The sequence below is a fragment of the Leishmania major genome, chromosome 36, assembly GCF_000002725.2.
Source record: "Leishmania major strain Friedlin complete genome, chromosome 36".
In the NCBI taxonomy this organism is placed as follows: Eukaryota; Euglenozoa; class Kinetoplastea; order Trypanosomatida; family Trypanosomatidae; genus Leishmania; species Leishmania major.
The window spans coordinates 2535748-2555580 of NC_007287.2; the positions used below are offsets into that span (position 1 = coordinate 2535748).

A 19833-nucleotide genomic window follows, 5' to 3' on the forward strand; every position below is an offset into this window, starting at 1 on the left:
AACGGCAGCAACACCGAAAACGATTATACTTGATTTCGCTGTCTTTTCCTGAGTGGGGAAGGAGAACTTGAGGGGGGGGTGACGGTGGGGACCGAGTAGTGCCATCCATTTCGATCCACGTCGTGTCCCGTCGTTCCCTGCTTTGGAAGAATCGAAAACGAAAAGGCGGGAAAGGAACGAAGCAGAGCATGGGTGGGTCACCTTGCCTGCCATGGGTCGTGGAACAGCCGCACGACTTCAAGAAAACGAGAAAGAGCGAGAAAAAAGACAACAGGCACGCGCGGGCCAGAAATGTGTCCGTCTGAAGCTACGGGCACCAGGGGTGGGAGGAGTGTATCGCCAAGCGACGATGGAGGCAAGAGGAAAGAGCCGGACGTCTTCCGCAACATAGCAGCCGCAGACTAAAGGGCAGACACGCAGAGAGAGAGAGAGAGAGAGAGCAGACACACTAATAAAAGAGAAGACGACAAACGGAAAGATGTCGCCGGAGAAGCTACTCGAGGAGCGTCTTGTCCCATCGAATGGTTACGGATTACTTTGGCCGGCTTGGGGAACGAGAAAACAACGAAGTGTGTGAGAGAGAGAGAAAGGGACTGTCGTGCCGTGCAGAACGAATTAGCGAGGTGCTCTGTCGTCTACGAATACATGTATACTTCTGCAGTTCGTCCATGCACAACAACAGATGCCTACGTGTGTACGCGGGCACGTGGCAGACCTGTGCGTGAGAAGCTCCGTGAGGTTGACCCTCGTCGTCTTTGTTCTTTCGCTTGACGGTGGGCCGCTCCGTGGTGCGCGATGGTGCAATTTTCGCTGAACCCAAAAACAACAACAACAAAACAAATCAGCCGCTTACGTGCGCGTCGTCGCGTCGCCATCGAGCTGGGCATGTAGAGATGTGAGCGGCACAAACTGCACGTGGCACGCCCGTCGCATCGTGAAAGCGCCTTCATCGCCCTTCGTGAACACCTGTAACTCCTGCACCTCGGCCGGGTTACCAACGGGGATCACCAGCGTACCACCGCACCGGAGAAGGCTTAGGTACTCGGGCACGAGAGTCTTCGGCGCGGTGGCGCCGACGTGGATGACGTCAAAGCATTCACCTTTTTCCTCACCGACACCCGCGATGGAGCGAGGCTTTCGTCCGTCTCCATGCAGCAATGTGACGCGGCGCTCGCGAATCCACTCAGGGAAGTGCGACTCGAGGACACGCTTTGACTGCTTCTGAAGCTCCTGCACGTGCTCGATACCCACCACCTCAAACATAGGCGGCTCACCGTCTCGCCAAGCCGCCTCACACAGCGCGGCAAAGGCAGCCGTCATGAAGCCGCTGCCACTACCGATGTCCAGCAGTCGCAGCGGTTGGCAATGACCTCGGTCCAGATTCTTGTGGCGCAGCACAGACGGACTCACCAGCTCCAACATGATAGCATGCATGTGTGGAGCGCTGATGGTCACGCCGAATCCGATGGGCAGAGGCTGGTCACGGTAAGCATCCTTGGAGTTGCGCACGAACCAGCCGCGGTCCACACGCCGCATCACCTCCATCACCTCGGGTGTTTTGATGAGACCCTCGCGCTGCAGTGCAGTCACCATCCCCGCATTCGTCGTCGACGAGCAGTGCCATGCCATGTTGTCGAGTGTGAACCTCTTCGCCTGGGTGTGCTTTGGAGATTTCAGTGGCGCAAAGGGACCCTCCTTTCCAACTAAATGAAATGAAAAAAGTGAAGTGATGGAAAGCAGAGGAAGGGTGACGGCAAATCAGAGGTCGTGCACGCACACGTCTGTGCGTGCAGCGGCACTGAGCAAGCGCCGGTGCACTTCAGAAAAGGGACGAGGCGAAGCTCACCCGATACTGGCCGTTGCCGTCAACGGAAACGATAGGCTGGAGAGAGGGAGCGGTGGCAAGAGGAGTCGGTGCCCCGTTTTCGCTGGGGTGGTGCACACCTCACCGTCGGTTTATTCGACACACACACGCACACATGCATTATATGTGTGCACACGCGCAGGAAGGGAAGGGCAGGAAAGACGCAGAGAGGAAGAAGAGGGAATTGCACGAGAAAAGGGTAGATAGGAGGGACTGTGCAGTGAGAGAGCGTCATCCACGCGCTGCCGCCGCGTGCAAGGCACCGCGTGCTGCAGTAGACGCCTCGTGCATATTTCAGGCATTGAACAGAAACTCTGTGTGCCCAAGCGTGCTGCTTCTCTTTTCCCCAATTCACCCCTCAGCCCAGACGATGACCAGCCACCACCGTGGTGGCCGGGTCCGGTATCCACACTCTGTGGGGAGTTCAAGCGCCTGCGCAACATGCTGTCGGGCACAGCTGCGGGACCTTGGCGCCGGTGGGCTGGTCAGAGCTGGTGTTGTGCCGAAGAGACTTGCGGCCATGATCACCAGTGTACCAGCCCACTACGAATCGCGTCATCAGTTCAACAGATATGCTACTTGGCGAGTCTCTGATATCGACATCAGGCCACATGGTGAAAAAAAAAAAACACACACAAGCACTATGCACACGCGCGCATGCCAAGCGCCGCTGCCAGGTGGTGTGCCGCATCTGCCCGAGGCACGCGGTCGTCAGGAGAGCGCGAGTGATGAGCGAGAAAGGCGCGAGGACGTCCACACCGAGGAACACCACGGTGCACGTGCGCGCACTGTGCGGCACCTCCTTCATCCGACCAGGTGGGCTGATGAGGCGCACATGCCAGCCGCACCACATTGCGGGATGCCGCGGCTCGAGGCCCCTCAGCGCGAGGCCTGGCACACAGGCAGGGTGTGCAGGGTCTCTCAGAGGGAGCCTGGCCTGAGGCTGGCCAAACCTCCCCCCTGAGCTCGCCCGGCATGTGCCCAGACCACCACCCCGCTGCTCCACGCACGACAGCTGCCCACCGCCTCCACCCTCGAGCTGGACCCTGCACGCGGCCCGCGTGCGTCAAGACGTGCAGTGCACACGGGTGCGTCTGGCGCCGATCACGCAGCACGTACGCGAAAGATGGCACGAGGACGGACACGAAGTGCCCGCAAGGCGCATGGTCCGATTTGACAGCAGGGACGGCTCGTCCAACACAACGAGGATGTGGTCGTGGTGCAGCAGAAGGCAGGTGAAGTGTCGTTGTGGACGCTTCTATCAGCGGATTTGTTCGTGGTGGACTACGGGCACATGGTGAAACGTAAACGCTGCTTTAGTGTTGAAGGCACTTATGGTGGCGAGCGAGAGTTTTTTTTTTTTCGGGTGTCCACGGCACAGAATGCTTTACGTTCATGTGTGCGAAAGTGGGTAGCCGCTCCCCTATATGCTGCCCTCTCGAGCGCACCCTTTTGTCTTTTTATTCGTTTTGGTTTTCTGTTTTGTTTAGCCTTTCGATAACAAGAACAATACGCGAGCAAACGAAAGCGACAAAAAAAAACAAAAACAAAAAGAAATGAACAGCGACCCCCCCCCCTCAAACGGCGACGCGCACGTGTGAGGCGCGTGTGGTGAGGGGGCGTTTGAGAGGCAAGAGGGCAAGAGCGAGAGGGAGGAGAAAGCATCGACAAGAACACACCAGGGCACAGCACGCATTCGAATGTGGAACCAAAGGCCGGTTAGTGAACGAGACGTGCTTGTGTAGATGTGCCTTCGACTCGCGCTCTTACCCATCCCAGCATATGGCCCTGCTGTTCGGCTCTTTGCTGGGCAGATGGGGCGTTGTGCGGTGTAGACCACCGAACGCAGGAATGGTCAGACACGGGGCACATGCAGATGCACACGCGTGTGTGAACTGGAGCACCGTGTCGAAGCCGAACAACAAAAACCCAAGTATCGCCTTCAATGCGAGAACAAACGAAACGATGCTGGTAACGAGAGAGCTGGGGCCAAAGGTGCAGCTGCTGCGATGCAATACAACGGCGGGCAAGCGAGGCTCTTGTTCGCGCAAACGCTGCGTCCATGATTTGCTGGACGAGCAAGTCTCTCCTTACGCGACGTTGCCGTCCATCTACCAGTTGAACCACGTTGACAAGGCGCTCGGGCTGACTGGTCTGTCGGCGGCAACGGGCATCTTTTTCGATTGCGGCGCCCCGCATGAATCACGCACGGCGGCCTCTGTCATCGATCGTGCTGACGGGCGCACCGGCGGTGGCACAATCGGTACACGAGCGGCGCTACCGTTACTGCACCAAATCGGCTTCAACGGTGGCCCGGCAGCGGCGGGGGCGGCGCCAGAGGGAGTGAGGCAGGTGCCTCCCGCGCGGATCGGAGGGCCGTAGGTGAAGTCGCCGGTGCCGTTTCGCTCGACGTGGCTTGGCGCACTTTTCTCCAACAGCTGTCGAAACGCATGCCGCGCACGCATCAGCTCCGTCGCTAGGTATCGTATATTCTCTACCGTGGCCTCCGAGTGAGACACAACATCTGCGTCCCAGTCGTCCATCTCCGCAGCGCTGAGCTTTGACGACGACGATTCCAGGCACGCCGCTTCGATAGCAGTGGCGGGCGAAGGCCCTCGGCGTACAGCGAGAATGTCATTAGTGGCGTGAGCGCCATCGCTGGCCAAAGCCTCACTCCTGTGCGGCCGGTTGCCAGGGCTCGGTGCCATCTTGGACTTCATTTCTCGCAGTCGCGACGGCCAATCGACAGCGCCGGCGCGGGCGGTGGCCCCTGACGTGGACGCGGGCTGCCCAGTCGAGTTCTCCAACTGCGTCAGCAGCTGCTCGAACTGCTGCACAAAGAACACCATCGCTTCGAACGTAGACATGCGCCCGAGCTGCTTCCATGCCTGATGCTTGTGGCGCTCCCTCGAGTTCCAGAAAGATGGTGCCGCAGTGGTGCACTGCCCGTGATCGGCTTGCTGGCGCAGCGCATAGAACATTAGCCGTTGCGCATCCGATAGCAGAGGACTCTCCTCCAGGTTGCCAACGTAGTAGTCGAAGTACTTGGCGACCTCATAGTACTTGTCTGGAAAGGACAACTCCATCGCTTACCGAGAGGGGAGACGCGGGAAGACAAAGAGGGGAGGGTGACGAGGACTGACGCGCACTCGCGCCAGTGGATTGCTGGCCTTGCCTATGTGCGGAGAACAAGAGATGATCAGTCGAGCTGAGTCAGACAAGAAAAGAGCGCGCGCAGACGCACATGGACGACGAAGACAGATAGCACAAACGATGAACGGCGGGAAACAGCAGTGGGTGCAGGTGGGAGGAAGCACGAAACCAATACTACCGCCCGCGCTCTATCACATCACACCGAGCTCCACTGACCAGCAGTCGCGCGTGTGCGGAAAGGGCCAAGGGGAGGGATGTGTTACGGAAGGGCTCTCCATGGCGGTGCGGAGGCGACATCGTGTCACGAGGGACGGCAGAGCGCGCACAAGTGCAGCATATGTTGAAGGGATAGCGGAGGGGGCCAGGAAGCGAGCGAGAGAGGGGGAGAAGAAAAAGCGAGAGAGCGATGCATGCTGGAGAGAGGGAGCTGCTGAATGAGCAAGGCGATCGCAACAAAGGCGTTGCCTTGCTGCGACACAACGCAGCAGCTGTGCAAGACCTATGCGCGGCAGGCCCAACTCCTTCGCTGGTCGAGAAAGAAGGGCCCTTCGAGCGATAAGGGAGAGGCCAAGTACACCTAACGGACACCCTGGCGTCTGACGCGCACCGTTGCAGAATGCGTCCGAGTGGACGGCACGCGTGCTCTCAGCTCACACGCCGAGCAAGCGTGCGAAGGCTGTTAGCTCAGCCTGATAGGGGTTTCACTAATGCGAGCATAGAGGAGGAGGACGACATGGCATCACACATTTGGGCAACGGCACCAAAGAACGCGAGGACACACACACACACACACACAGGCACGCAAACGCGTCGCCGGCTTGCGAGCAGGGCTCATACAAGAAACACTCCGCCCCGCATCAGGAGCCTATACATACACCGGCGTACCATCTGCTGCGGTAGCAGGTCGCCGTGCGCTCACACGCAACCATACAACGCGTCAGCGCCACCAGAGCAACACAGCACAGAAATAGTGCGATGCAGCGACACTCAAGAGATGGGGCTGGGCAAAGGAGGAGGGACGACAACACTGTTTTGCGCGCTATCCTCGCATGCGTTCTTTTTTGTTGTTCATTTTTATCTTTCGAAACGTCGTTTCGCTTTCCTTCACATCACACCGTACGACTTTACTCAAATCGTTGCAGCATACCTCTCCACGCGTGTCCCGCACATTAAAGCCACGGAGACGACAACAAGCCTCGTGAACAGCCAACACAAAAAGGCACACAAGAGGTCCCTCGCGCACAACAAAGAAACAGACAAACGCAAGCTCACAGTGTAGAGAAGAGTTGGTGCCCAGGACACTGGCAGCAACACAGATGCGCGCACGCATTTCGCAACTAAGGTATATTCACTCCCTCGAACGCACACGCGCTCACTCGTACACCGCTTCACGGGTCTCCGCTCTCTCCGCATCTACTACTCCACGGTCAGACTCGTGAAAGAAGCAGAGAGAAAGACAGAGGTGAGCCACCATCGTGAAGAGTGCACACTTGCAGGTAGCAGACACGAGAGAGAAGACATACTGGCAAGCCCATAGTCATCCTTCACGGCGTCTTGCTGCGCCCGACGGGGTGGGCATCGAGGCGCCTCGCACTGCCACCCCGAAAAGCGACGAAATCGCGTACCAACCGTCACTCTCGGCGGGATGTCCTCCGTTTGCAGGTTTCCACTCTGCATAGCTGTTTGCCTTGCTCTCCTTCAGCGCAAGTGTAAGAATGACCACGTCCTCATCATCCCAAGCCCCTCTGAGCGCGTGCGTGTGCGACTGTGAGAGTTTGTCTGTACGCCCAGACAGAAGCGCCTTGATGGCACACGCGCAACACAATGGCTAGCTGTGCAGGAGACTCTCGCCTCTAGGTCACTGCTGTAGTGTGGTCATGTAGGAAACAGCTTGGATGCCCGTGTGAGTGTGTTTGAGTGTGTATCTTGATTGAGCTCTGCTGTACCTTCGAAGAACGGTGCTCGAGAAGCTCGAGGGAGCGAGAGAGGTCAAAGAAAACGACGCAAGAGCGCGTCGCCAGCGATGGTGCTGGTGGCGAAAGGGAGGGGCGAGTGCGTGAAGGGGCGATCACCTTTTACGAAGAAACAGAAATCCCACGGTGCCAGAAAAGCAAGTCAGCACACGCTGCGTAGCAAACGAGAAAGGAAACAAAAAAAAGCGACCGAGGATGCGCGCTGCTCGGTCGCTCACAGAGGGGGGGGCACACACGCGCGCACACTCCCACCTATGCGTAAGGGCCACTCTTCTTTCACGGCGCTATCGCTCACGGATGAAACGAGCGAGCGAGAGCGAGAGAGAGAGAGAGAGACGAACGCCTGAAGGGGGAGGGGAGGGGTGGGGGACCAAGGACTCAGAGGGGGAACATGAAACGCACACGCACAAAAATGAACATTCAAGATACAGAGGAAGGTGAGAGGCATCACGAGTTTGTTGTTGGTCTTTTCGGTGCAAGACGCGCAGGATGTGCTTCGATGTTCGTTCCGACGCCTGCGCCTCTCGACGAGATGGCGGTGTGTCGAACCCGTGCCGGAAAGAGCAACCTCGGAGGACTCGCCACACACCCACACCACAGCACTGGCAGGCAAACAGACAGACATACAACCATGCCAATGATGGCTCCGTGTACCTACGCTGTGACCCATCCTTCATTTCTCGAGAGAGAGAGAGAGGGAATGAGGGGAGAGAGGCGCGCACAATGCGGGCGCTCTCTTCTGTTCTTCGAAGATGTGCTGAACGGAGGCAAGGGGGTGGGGGTGATGGGGCAGGAACACAAACATCTCGCTGTGTGTGTTTGGGTGCATCAGCTGAGAGGGAGGAAGGAGGGAGGCAGCAAGGGAGACGGACGGGTTTGCTGTGCGGAGGCACACACACACACACACCCGATCACGCGCACAAACGAGGTCAAAGACACGCTCCGATTCTCTCGGGAGAGAAGAGGGGGAGAGAGAAGAGGAGCGCGAAAGGGATACGGCGGGAGCAAACAAATACATATATATATATATGCATGTAACAAACAAGATCGAAATGAAGGCACCGAAAAGCCATAGGAGGAAGAAACATTCAGAAGATATGCTATCCACGGCGGCGGCGGCGCAGGGGGGGGGCGTGGGTGAGGAAGGCAAGCTGTGAAGACAACCGTATGCCACTGCACGACGGTGCGCCTCCCGTACACGCACCGGCACACGGGGTCCACTAGACAATCTCCTACCTCGTGTCTGCAGGGCGGGAGGGGGTCGGGGAGACGCTGGGGCTGACGTTTGCGGTGCTCGTCACGTAAAGAGGAAGGTAAGAGGCACGCCTGCGTATTGCTAATACGGACGCTGGTAAGACGTGTTGGGCCCGTAACCGCCGCGGTACGCGTGCGGTGGCGGGGCTCCGTAGTGGTGATGCTGTGGTGGGGGCGGTGCACCATAGTGATAGTGCGACGGTGGCGGCGCCCCTCCGCACTGATGCGATGGGGGCGGTGCTCCTTGATGGTGGTGCGGATTCAGTGAATTGTAGGGGTTGTGTGGGGGGTAGAAATACGGTGGACCTCCCCGTCCACGGCCTCGTCCCCGACCCCGACCTCGACCACGACCACGGCCTCGTGACAAGGGTGTGAGGTCTGCGTATAGGTCGACCTCCTCGTCCGGGTCCGGGAGCGCTGAGATCAGGAAGGTCTCTTTCTTTTCCACCTTTGCCGGTGGCTGCTCGCTCGCAACATCATCGCGCTCACGAGAGAGAGCCGCCTCTTCAGCCAAATCTGGTATGGAGGACGGGGCGGGCGCCGTGGAGGGTTGGAGGGACGGCGTGGGAGCCGCACTGGGCTGGTTGGAGAGATTGCGAGACTCTGTCGGGTCGGTGCCGACAGTGGTGGTGTGCGCCTCCTCCTTCTTGACTTTCGGCGACGAGTCGGCAGGTGGTGCGGCGGTGGTGGATTCGACATGGGTGGTGGCCGCTGAGGTCACCTCCGCGACGGTGTCGCGCTCTGCCTTCAGCTCATCCCTCTTCTTTGCCATACGAGCCTTGAAGGCGCTAAAGCTGAGTGTCGCTGCATTAGCAGCGGTGGAGCTCGCACCGCTGCCGCTGGCCATCTCCTGGGTAGCGGTGCTGCTTTCGTGAAGCGAGGCGGCGCTAGCATTCGCCTGCGCAGCGGTCACACTGCTAGCCTCCAGGGCCCGGGCGACGGCCTCCAGCACCTCGGGCTTTACGTCCGCACGACTGCTCAGCAGGCTTCGCAGGGCCGTCAAAGCAGCTGTTGCGACGGTCGCCGGTGCGGCTGGGAGGGTGACAACAGCGTCCGACGCCTCCCGCGTCAGCGCCTTCATGTCCTCGACATCAATGTGGCTGTTTTCCTCATATGACTGCAGCACCAGCTTCACGTGCTCACGCACCTCGCGCTTGTTCGACAAGGACATTGGAGAAGCGAAGCTAGGGAGGAAAGGGTGAGGGTCGGGGGAGGGGGACGGAGGGGGGGGGGCCTGCGCGGACGTGTCGCGCAGGAACCAACTGTTTTACACCTACTTTGTGCAGCACCGCACCCGCTAGTTCGATGTTGGATGCACAGATGGTCCTGCCCGTCAGCGAAGGCGCCTGAGACAGCACAAAGGCGAATCGTGGAACCCAAAGCCACACGCACAGAGAGATCGGGGTGGGTGGGGGTTGAGGAAACTAAGAAAAGAAAGGAGGCAGACAGTGTGCAGTTAGGGAACTGCAGTATGGGCAGCAAAAGCCTCAAGAGAGAAATTGGACAGGCAGAGCAGCTATGATAGACCTGCGCATGGTAATGGCGAAAGGTGACTTTGAGCGCAGCACGGCGAGACCAGAGAGAAGATGCGGTGCTCGACAGTGTCGTTGGCGATTGTCGAGAAGAGAGCGATGATAGATGCGCTTCCAATCGTGGACGTGATCGGTACACATGCTTTTCTTCCTCTTCTGTCTACCGAGGTTTCGCGGCTGCAGAAGCACAGGTGAGGAAGGGAGTGAAAGGGCGGGAACCGCGAGGGGCCTGAGGGGCGGCGTCGAAGTACACCACTACAAGTTCCGGCTTTGGCACGCGCCTTGCTTTCCACAAAAAATTTTGTCTGTACGTCTTGGAAAGAAACAACATCGCTCCACAAAAGGGAACAAGACAGTAAGACATGAAGAGGGGAGAGGGGGGAGGGGCATAACTAGCCACGCGCGCATCGCTGCAGAGATGCGGACGAGCCCTCAGGGAGTTCAGCGCAGCGCTACGCAAACCGGTCCGCCACTTGCCACATCTTGATACGGTACTCTGCTACCGGGTTGGTCACAAAGTTTTTCTCGTACAGTGCCTCACGAACACGCTGCTGGTCACGCTGATGACGGAGCTCATCGTGCGAGTACAGCTGGTTGCGCTGGAAGTCGCGCTGGAAGTACCGCTCGCGAGCAACAAACTTGGTGAAGTTATTCCACACCAGTATTGCACCAAAGCACGTCCAGAAGGACCAGCGGACAGACGTGCCGGTTTTGTTCAGGAAGCGGGTGTAGAGGAAGTTCACGAAGGTGGCGCCAAAGAGGCTCGTAACGAGCACCGGGGTGCAGCGCGCGTTCGTGTTCATGATGGTGCGCAGGTTCCAGTGAGACTCGCCATCCTCCGGCTTAAACACACGCTCGACCACGCCGGCGTTCGGCACCTCGTTGTTCTCCAAGAAGAAGTCGAATTGGCGAAAGTTGGGCTCGAAACAGTTGTCTATCATGACCGTCGGCACCGACCCGTGCCAGTTGAACGATGTGGGGCCATTGCCCTTGCCAATCATGAAGTGGCCCTGAGCTCCGCTACCGCCCGACATTGAGCAGAGAAGGTCAACGGGGAGCGCGCTAACGAAATTAAGAGGAAAAACGACGAGGGGATGGAGGGACGAGGTATGCGCAGTACGAAACGCGGGCACACGCCGAGTCTTCCGGAGACGGGCAGATCTTCTGTACGCCCCTCAAAACAAATGTTTGTATATATATATATGTGTGTACGTGTGTGTGTATATGCTATATACGTATATATCTTTCACCGTGTACACAGCACAATGGAAGCAGGGAAAAAGAGACAACGCAAGTGAAAGGAAGACAGGGGAGGGGAGGGGGGAGAGTTGTCGACGCTGACGCACTGTTCTACGATCACGCTGGATAGGGGAGCAACGGCACCAACGAAACGCACGTTTTCCCTTGCTAGTACTTTTTTATACCTCGCGTGTGCTGAGAAAAGATAGCCGATTGGCGCATTCGGGAAAAGGGTGTGAAGAGAAAAGAATCGATACCTAGTCGGATGTGCGATGACGTGTCTATTGGCGCACCCGTCCTATAAAAGCAGTTGCTACGCCTGTACACGTGAGTGAGTGTGTGTGTGGGGGGGGGATGGGAGTGGGGGTATATATGTATATATATGTATACATATATACCTGTAGGGAATAGAGAAGGACAAGCTGTCAGCTTTCCAGTCGCTAAGGCAGGCGGAGGAGACAGAACAAACGAGACGGAGGGAAATGGAGCGATCGGGTCACTCAGAGACACGGAAAAGCGGATGAGCGAACGACAAAAATAGAGAGAGAAAGGGGAGGAAGGGGGGGGTAGTAAGAGCAGCGCATCTGTCGGTCAGGCAGGTCCACCACGCTCGGCCATGGCAACACGCGCTTCAGTTCAGACAGGTTGGGGGAGAACTGGGGGCTCTGCCTTGTTACTCCTCAGAAGAAAGGGCGGCAGTTCACTGCGCGCCTGCACAGCAAGGCCTGCCTCTCTCTGTTTGGTGCGTGCAGTCGACGCACCTGCTCTCGGTCCATTACGCGCGAGTGTATACGTTCAGCTGTGCTGGCTCTTCTCTTGTTCACTTCACAAGGGGGGGGGTCTTGGTGCTTGAGTGTACATGGAAAAGGGGGCTAGAGGGAAGGAGAAGTAGCGCAAGAAAAGCCGAGAGGGCGGTACGGCAAGAAGGAAAACACGCACGCGCAAATCCCCGTGCGTGTGCACAAGCGCACAAACAAGTCTACATCATCATGGCATAAAAAGAGCAGAAGAACAGCAACCAGCAGCACCGCGCACCGCAAACGTTGCAGACAAGCGCAGTAGCCCACACACACAGACACCCTAAGCCATGCGCACTGCCTGTTCCACGAAATGCCCCTCCTCAGGGTTCCGGTGAGGAATAGGACATGCCGTGCGCAAGAAGACGGGGTGGCGCGTAGAGCTCATAATTGATGGAGCTGCTCATGTACTGACGAATCAGGTCTTTGAGCTCCTTGTTCTGTGCTCGCATCGTGTCGGTGTCGCTGATGAGCTGCTTTCGCTGCTGCAGCTGCGCGAGGTACTGGCTAAGGCCGTCCTCCAGTGCCTCCCAGACCTGCAGGTGGTCCTTCGGCACCGTCTCGGCCATGTTGCGCCAGTACTCCCTCTCTGCTGCACGCCGCTTTTCGGCAGTCCGCGTCTCGTTGGCGTTTTTGTTCTTTGCTGTTTCAGCTCTCGTCGCCATTGCCTTCTCCTCGACCGCAGCGCGGTGGCTAAGGTAGGCCTGCAGCGCCTTGAGTGCTTCCTGCGGGTTGATGAGGGCGACCGTCTCATCCTCGTTTTCCACTAGAAAATACTCCAACATGTTCTCCACGTCGCTTGTACGGTTGAGTCCCAACGCTGTCAGAATGCCCTCCACATCTGCCTGCTCTTCCGTCGTGCCTTGGACAGACCGAATTGCCTCCCGCACGTTGCTGTCCACTAGAAATGGCGCCTGCGACTTGAGGATGCTGAACAGCATCTGCGCCGCCTCTGACATCTCCACCTCCCGTGGCTCTTCAGGGCGCTCGTCCAGCTCGTCCTTCTTCGCCTCCACCCCCATCTCCTCGCGAGGCCAGTAATGGAGCGCCGGCGGCTGCCACGGCATCTGCAGGAGCTCCTCATATACGACACGATCCGCCTGTAAGCACTCCTGCGCAAGGGCTTGGCACTTGTCGTGGTGGAGCTTCCACAGCTGTAGGTACTTCGTTTTATCCTTTTTCTCAAACGTCGCAAACTTGCCTTGGGTGTCGGTGTACTGTTGGTTCAACCGGTGCAGCTGCTTCGTCAGATCGTTGTTCGTGCGCTGAAACCGCTTCTCCGCATCCTGGTAGCGCGCAAGCAGCGTCGCGAGCGTGTCCTGCAGTCGCGCGATCTTCTTCTTGTACTGCGCCTGTGCGATGTGGTTCTCCTTCACTCGCTCCCGCAGCACCTGCAAGTTGTACGTGAGGCGCTCGCCGTTGAGAAGGTAGTCGGCCTTCGACTTCTCTAGCTCCTCGCGCAACGCGTGCACGTCTGACTGGTGTGTGCGCTTCACATCGTTGAAATCCTCGTAGCCCGACTCGTATCGATCGTCAAGGTTCTGCTGCGCCTGTGCCAGCTTCTGCTCGCGCTGCTTGCGGTACTCCATCTCCTTTGTACGCCGTGTCTTGACGAGCTCCTTCACTTCCTCGGCACACCGATCTAAGTATGCCCTGCGCTCTGCCTCGTATGTCTTTTCCACGTCCTGCAGCTTCGCTGTGTACTGCTGCAGGTATTCATCCGTGCTGGCGCGCATTGTGTCGACGAGTCGGCTGGCCTCCTCTTTGTTCTTCTGGAGCAGGCCAACATACTCCTCCTCTCGCTGGTGCAGCTGCTCACGCAGTTCCGAGATGAGCTTCTCCTTCACGCTAATGAGCGCCTCGCATTCCTTGCGCTGCTCCTCGAGCGCTGCGTGGAGTTCGTGAGGGACGCCAAGGCGGTAGAGCGCCTCGAAATGTAAGTTCAGCGCGCCGTGCTGCGCGTCGGCGCCGCTGCTCTCTTGCAGCTGCCCCAGTTGCTGCTGCACATCCTGTGCGTGCTGACGACGCTGAGACTCCGCCACCTCGGCAGCAACACGGATGTTGGTGGCGGCGGCGACGTTTGCGTGGCGCAAAGCCCACATTTCATAGCGAGTGTCCAACGCTTTCTTCTCGGCTTCCGAGCGCGAGACCGCGGCGTTGGGCAGTCCAGCATTGGACGCATTGGGGCCGTCGCGCGCGTGCAGTTTGGTTTGAATACGTGTCCGCTGCGCAGCAATGCGCTCCTCCTGCTGCGGCGTTGCGTCGGCCATGGGTGTGAAACCCCCGAAATGGAGGAAGGGGGGGGGGCAAAGAGCGATGATTTATGGAGAGGCGAAGCAGAGTGCCGAGTGACACTGCAGAGGAGGGAAAGTGTGTGTGTGTGTGTGTGTGTGTGTATGTGTGTGTGTGTAGGAGGGTGGAGTGGGGGGGGGGGAGGGTGAGAGTGCGTGAAAGCGGCCGTTTTGTCGATGCGACAGGCCGCAAGACAGAAAAACGGGAAGAAGTGCGTCTCCCCACACCTGTTCTGTGTGGCTGGCTGTGCGTATGTGCTTGATACAGTATCCGTAGGAGTGGAGATGTCGTAGGCGCCGGAGAGAGAAAGGTAACGGAGGGACAAAGGGGGGAGAGCAGAGTGAGTGAACCGGAGAAAGGCAAGCATGCAGTGGCTGCAGATGTCGCCTTCTTTGCAACTGGCCAATCAGCTGACGACGCCCCTGCAGAAGCCGACGACAGCACGAGCTCGGTTACCTCTGACGCTGGATAGGGGTGAGGAGCTGCACACACCCATCGTCTTGTGACGGGGGGGGTGCGAAAAGAGAAGGACTACATGGTCAGAGAGAGAGAGAGAGACGGTAGGTGGTCCCCTTGCTCTTTGTACATCCGTCAGATGAGTGCATATGTTTGTAGGCGCGCATGTGCATCTGGGGTACGGCGCTCATGTGTTGCACACATTCGCACGGGCAACGGCAGACAAAGACGAAAAGGAGGGAGGATACAACGATGAAAAGAAAACATACAACGAACCGGCACGAAAAGGAAGGAGGATACACACACAGACACACACCAAAAATGCATCGCAGAACACGGATCAAGATGAGCGGCGTGTGCACCAGGAGAGGAAGGGAGAGGTGGCGCAAGACACACACACACACACACACACCATATATCCATACAGCCCCGCACACGTGCACCGAAAACAAAACGCAAACAGACACAAACCCACACACAGACTGCCATCATCACCCCGACAAGAGGGATGAGGGAGGGAGTTGAGCAAGGCGAAGCGGGGGAAGAGCATTGAGCAACTTGTTTGTTTATCTATGATATTTCGCCGTCACTGCTCTCCTACTCGTGCAATCGCGTGAGGGAGACGCGCGTGCCTGTGACAGAACGACGACTGCGCCATAGGAAGCCTACACAAGGTGAGGGACGAGGGCGTCTCCGACAAACAAACCAAGTCCACAGCCGTCACGCAGGCAATGACGGAAGAGATGACATTCGCTTATGCCATCTAAAATGCGTCCGATAAAACACAAAAAGGACACACACACACACATACACACACGTAAAAAAGAAAGAATCACCACCACGGAAGAACCTCTATGTTGTGGCAAAGGCAGAAAACAAAAGGAAAGGGATCCGCGTCGGGTGACTCCTCACGTCACGCCCCACCGCGGTGAAACTTGTCGTTTCTGTGCCTCCTTCTCTTTCTCCGCCTCTCTCACACGCACACACACGCAGGTCAAGTCCTGCATTCTGGCCTCTGTGTGCCTTCCTGCAGGATCCGATCCCCGCGCACGCGCGAGCACACACGCACCACACATAAATGAACCCGACTGTCGCCTCTCCCTCTTGTCTCTTTTTTTTTTCGTGCGTCTCGTGCACACCACCAGCAGCGCCACAATCAAGCAAAAATAAAAGCACACACGCATGTACACCCATACGCGTGCGTGGGGGCTTCGGAGGGTGTGGCGTAGGCCGTTGAGTGGCAGAGAAGGGGAAAGGAATACGGTAGACGCAGGGGGAACGTGCCGCAAAGTCCGAACATCAGTGCCCGCCACTGCAAGAGAAGTCAGCCGCATGGGAGGTGAATCACAGACGCACTGTTCGGGAAAGAGGGGAGTGAATCCTGATAGAAGAAGGGGAGAGATGGTATGCCACACGATATCTTGCGAGAGCAAGCACCCGAATGTGCACCTGGCCCCTTCCTCAAGCTCTTCTTCGCGCACAACTGGGGGATGTCTCGCATGCGATGCTTCATATCGCGCGCGCCCCAGTCCGTTCTCTCCATGCAAACACACACACACACACACACACACGTTTCGGCGTCGGCACCATCTCCTTGGCGTTGCCGCGCCACCTCTCATACCTCACGCTCTGCACGCACAGCGAAAGCCGGTCGACAAGAACCTGAAACCAACTAAAGCCCAAGCAACAGAAACCGCCGCTAAAGCCCCCAACAAGAGAGCCGAACAGCCTCGCTTTCATGCGGGAGCACCGTCACTGGCAACGCCAAGCAATCACAGCCGAAGCGGAAGAGGGAGAGATACGACGCTTCTCTCTCCTTGCCCCCTCCCGCTGTTCCCTCTGTGGCAGCCGCACGCGAAAACATCACATCGGCACCACCGTCGTCGCTAGCCCCTCCGTCACCGCCGTCACAGAGGCGTCTGAGGCAGGTGGGGGATGGGGTTGAAACGGTTTCTAAGGTAGGGCAAAAAACAAACAAGAAGGAAGAAAAAAAAGGAAAACCACAGCAAGCGCTCCTTTGCAGCGTTCTCTGCTGGCGTCCTTGCTGCAGCAGGGTCCGGCCATCACTGGAAGCCGTCGCATCCTCCTCCCGACAGAGCCGTGGGCATGCACTACTCCTCTACGGAAGCGCCAGCACCGAAGAGCTGGACCCCACGGGCGCCGTCACACGAGCAGGAGAAGCCGCCGCGCATATCGTACATCGACCCGCTCTGCACAGTGGAGTTCGTGTAGGGCGAGGCGGAGAGGCCGAGCTCACTGCGCTGATGGCTCTTCGCCGGCGTCTCGTCTACGTAGTTCTTGGCCGGGGTCGCCACTTCGAAGACGCCGTGGACGTACCGACTGAGCTCCGTGTTGGCGAACCGAGCCAAGCACTGCTCCACTGCGGGCAGGTGCATATTCGCCTTCACCACAAGAGCAGCGTAGGGCACGGACTCAAGAGAGGGGTAGCGCACGAGCTCCTCGATCATCCGCACCAGCACCTCGTCCTGCTGTGGTACGCGGAGGAGAAGTCGACCAAGCGCGTTCAAAGCCTGCGGTATCTGCAGATAGGTGGAGAGGGCAAGCACCTTCCTCGGCAGATGCTCCTGCAGTATGCTCAGTGCGGTCGTCTGCGGGATTATCGGCAACGGCGGTACTCGAGCAGCGCTGCGCGTGGCCTCGGTGGCGCAGTGGTGGCAGTCACACCGGAAGTACGCGTACTGCGGGCGCTCCACGAGGTCCCCACCGCTGGGCGGGTGATGCGCAGAGCAGTACGAGCACAGCGGCACCAAGACACCGCTGAAGGTCAGGCGGTACATACACAGCAACTGGTAGGGAGTGCTGGTCTTCTTCTGTGGTGCGTCGCCGGTGGTGCCGGCTTGTGCCGTGCAGGTGTGTGGTTGGGGCTGGGGCGTCTCACTCGCGCCAGCCTCGGCGCCGCGCATTCGGGGGTCGTTGAAGGCCATTTCATAAAAACACGCCATCGCCTCCACATAAACGGCAGGGCTCTGCGTTTCAGAGAGCATCTTGAGCAGCTTATCTAAGAGAACGGCGCTGAGCATCGCGATGTTGTGCGGACATTGTTTGGCTAGGTACTGCACGACGCGGAAAACAGCTATCTGGGACTCGGCCAGGCACGTGTTGGCGGCCAGGCCGCCCAATACCTCGAGGGCGTCGAGGTGGAGATAGGTGCGCTGCACGCGCAGCAGATCCACCTCTGCCATAGTAGTCAGCGCCTCACAGAACACTTTGGACAGGTGGTGCTTGTGGTCACCGCACAGCTGATCGCGGATGGGCTGCAGCACATCGAGGTCTAAGCGAGTCTCGCGGATGCAGTGTTGCAGCAAGCAGCTACCCATGTCCGCCATGGTGAGGAAGAGACGGCCGAGTCGCTGCCGCTCAACGCTCTTGCTGTGATGAATCACGGTCACAGCAGGTGCGCAGAGAACGGGTGGCTGCTCCGAAGCCTCCTCCGGGAGCAAGCGCAGGAGGCGGTCCATGGCAGCGAGCGCGCGGGAGACGAGGTATGCAAAGGAGGACGGCAGCCGCACCTTCCAGGTGCAGGCGAGGTGGTAGGCGGCGCAGAGGCATCGAGCGAGCACGTCGCCGAAGAGGAACGCCATCGCGCCATCCACGAGTTTGAAGACAAATTGAGCCTCCTCCGCGTCCATGCGCTCTACCAACTTCGTGAGCACAAAGTGCAGCACAAAGTGAACGTACTCTACCAGCGGTAGCGGATCCGGCGCGGTGCGAAAGTGGCAGCAATGAATTTCCAGCGTAGACAAGAGCGGGTACATGACGAGCGCGCTCATCACAATACCGTAGGCCTCGTTCTCGTCAATCGTCTGCATGCACTCTTGCAGCAAGTCGTACAGCACATTAATGCTCACCGCACCACTCGCAATATCACCACCGAGTTTGCGGTTGTTGAGGTGCACCTCGGAAAGCAGCTGCATGCTAGGGCTGGGGTGGGGGTGCACACAAACAACGTGCGACCGATTGATCCAGCCACCGGACGCAATACGGTAGTACTCCCTCGAAGGGTCGGACGCGTCAACGGCAGTGCTCACCACTCGCAGTAGTCGTCCCGCATAGAGTGGCGAGAGACGGTAGCTCTTTTCGCGAGGTCGAGTGTGCACTGCCGCCCTGCCGTCGTCGTAGTCGAGCATGGGGTTGCGGATTACCACCTGCGGCTGCGCCAGAAGCTCTTCCTGCACCGAAAAGCACTTCTCACACAGCAGGAACTCACAGGGAGACCCCACGCAGCCAAACCAGCGCACATCCGAGCCGTCTGAGAGCGCCTTGCACACGGAGCACTGCCGCCCCGCTGGGGCGGCAGCGAGCTCGTCAAAGCCATGGCAAGGGTGCGATCCGTGACGGTACGCCATTTTTGCTGATGGGGTACGTTGGGGACGCAGGGTGAAGGCTGCAGAAACCGAGTGTGAGAGGGAGAGAAACAGAAAACAAACAAAAAGCAACGGGCACAACAAGTGCACGCAGTGACACGCCGATACGGAAACGCGTACAACGTCGTCGGCTTCTATGGTACGTCAAAGGCGGGGAGCACTCACGCAGCACCGAATAAGGACAAAAAAGATGATCCACGACACGGCAGAGAGCTTCCGACGACGAGAGCGTGAAAGGGTCAGGGATAAGATGGCTGCCGCTCTGCCGGTCTTGGGTGTGTGAGTGTATAGACAAGGAACGGGGAAGGTGAGCGCGAGAGGAGAGGACAAGGCTGCTGTGCAAAAATTAGCTTTGTGTGTTTGTTTTTGTATGGATGCGTGTGTGTGTGTGTGTGTGTGAGCGCGCGTGTGTACAAGAACACACAGACACAAACCGAAAAAAAGAAAACCAGAATAAAATAATGTGGACCGGCGTTTGGGGGGGGAGGGGTTGGGGAAGGGGAGGGGGCACAACGGCAGGCGGAAAGAGAGAAGGTAGCGGCACTCACACTGAAACAAGAACAAAAAACACAAAAAAAATACACGTAGAGACGAGAGGCGCAAGACGCCTGCACAGGTGCCTAATTCAGCAACGACGATGTGTGTGGGAAGCTTGTGTGCGTGTGTGTGGGGTGGGTGGGTGGGTGGGTGTATCTTCTATGCGTATCAATTTTTTGCTTTACGAGGGAGCCGAAAAAAAAGAGCGGAAGAAAGAGGGCAAAAAAAAAAATTGTCTTCTCTTGTGTGTGAGAGAGGGAAGGGGGGAGGGGGGAGGGGGGACTTCTCTCCGACGGTCTCGTCGCTCCTTCTGCGGTAAACAGCAAAACGACGCGAAGAGAGGAAGAGACA

The 19833-nt window shown here is 58.1% G+C and overlaps 6 protein-coding genes across 6 annotated transcripts; all 6 read right to left on the reverse strand.

Annotated features, from left to right (window-relative positions):
- Positions 1 to 849: 849 nt before the first annotated feature.
- Positions 850 to 1629, reverse strand: LMJF_36_6550 (putative protein-l-isoaspartate o-methyltransferase; the record flags this gene model as incomplete). The annotated part of the gene is made up of 1 exon (XM_001687196.1): positions 850 to 1629. One exon carries the CDS (start codon positions 1627 to 1629, stop codon positions 850 to 852), a length of 780 nt encoding a protein of 259 aa, XP_001687248.1.
- Positions 1630 to 3975: 2346 nt separating this feature from the next.
- LMJF_36_6560 (conserved hypothetical protein) lies at positions 3976 to 4950 on the reverse strand (the record flags this gene model as incomplete). Its single annotated transcript, XM_001687197.1, has 1 exon — positions 3976 to 4950. The coding sequence occupies one exon, from the start codon at positions 4948 to 4950 to the stop codon at positions 3976 to 3978; it is 975 nt and encodes a 324-aa protein (XP_001687249.1).
- Positions 4951 to 8326: 3376 nt separating this feature from the next.
- On the reverse strand, positions 8327 to 9415 carry LMJF_36_6570 (conserved hypothetical protein; the record flags this gene model as incomplete). Its single annotated transcript, XM_001687198.1, has 1 exon — positions 8327 to 9415. One exon carries the CDS (start codon positions 9413 to 9415, stop codon positions 8327 to 8329), a length of 1089 nt encoding a protein of 362 aa, XP_001687250.1.
- An 813-nt stretch (positions 9416 to 10228) lies between these two features.
- On the reverse strand, positions 10229 to 10810 carry LMJF_36_6580 (conserved hypothetical protein; the record flags this gene model as incomplete). Its single annotated transcript, XM_001687199.1, has 1 exon — positions 10229 to 10810. One exon carries the CDS (start codon positions 10808 to 10810, stop codon positions 10229 to 10231), a length of 582 nt encoding a protein of 193 aa, XP_001687251.1.
- Positions 10811 to 12135: 1325 nt separating this feature from the next.
- On the reverse strand, positions 12136 to 14082 carry LMJF_36_6590 (conserved hypothetical protein; the record flags this gene model as incomplete). The annotated part of the gene is made up of 1 exon (XM_001687200.1): positions 12136 to 14082. One exon carries the CDS (start codon positions 14080 to 14082, stop codon positions 12136 to 12138), a length of 1947 nt encoding a protein of 648 aa, XP_001687252.1.
- A 2589-nt stretch (positions 14083 to 16671) lies between these two features.
- LMJF_36_6600 (conserved hypothetical protein) lies at positions 16672 to 18927 on the reverse strand (the record flags this gene model as incomplete). The annotated part of the gene is made up of 1 exon (XM_001687201.1): positions 16672 to 18927. One exon carries the CDS (start codon positions 18925 to 18927, stop codon positions 16672 to 16674), a length of 2256 nt encoding a protein of 751 aa, XP_001687253.1.
- Positions 18928 to 19833: the final 906 nt, after the last annotated feature.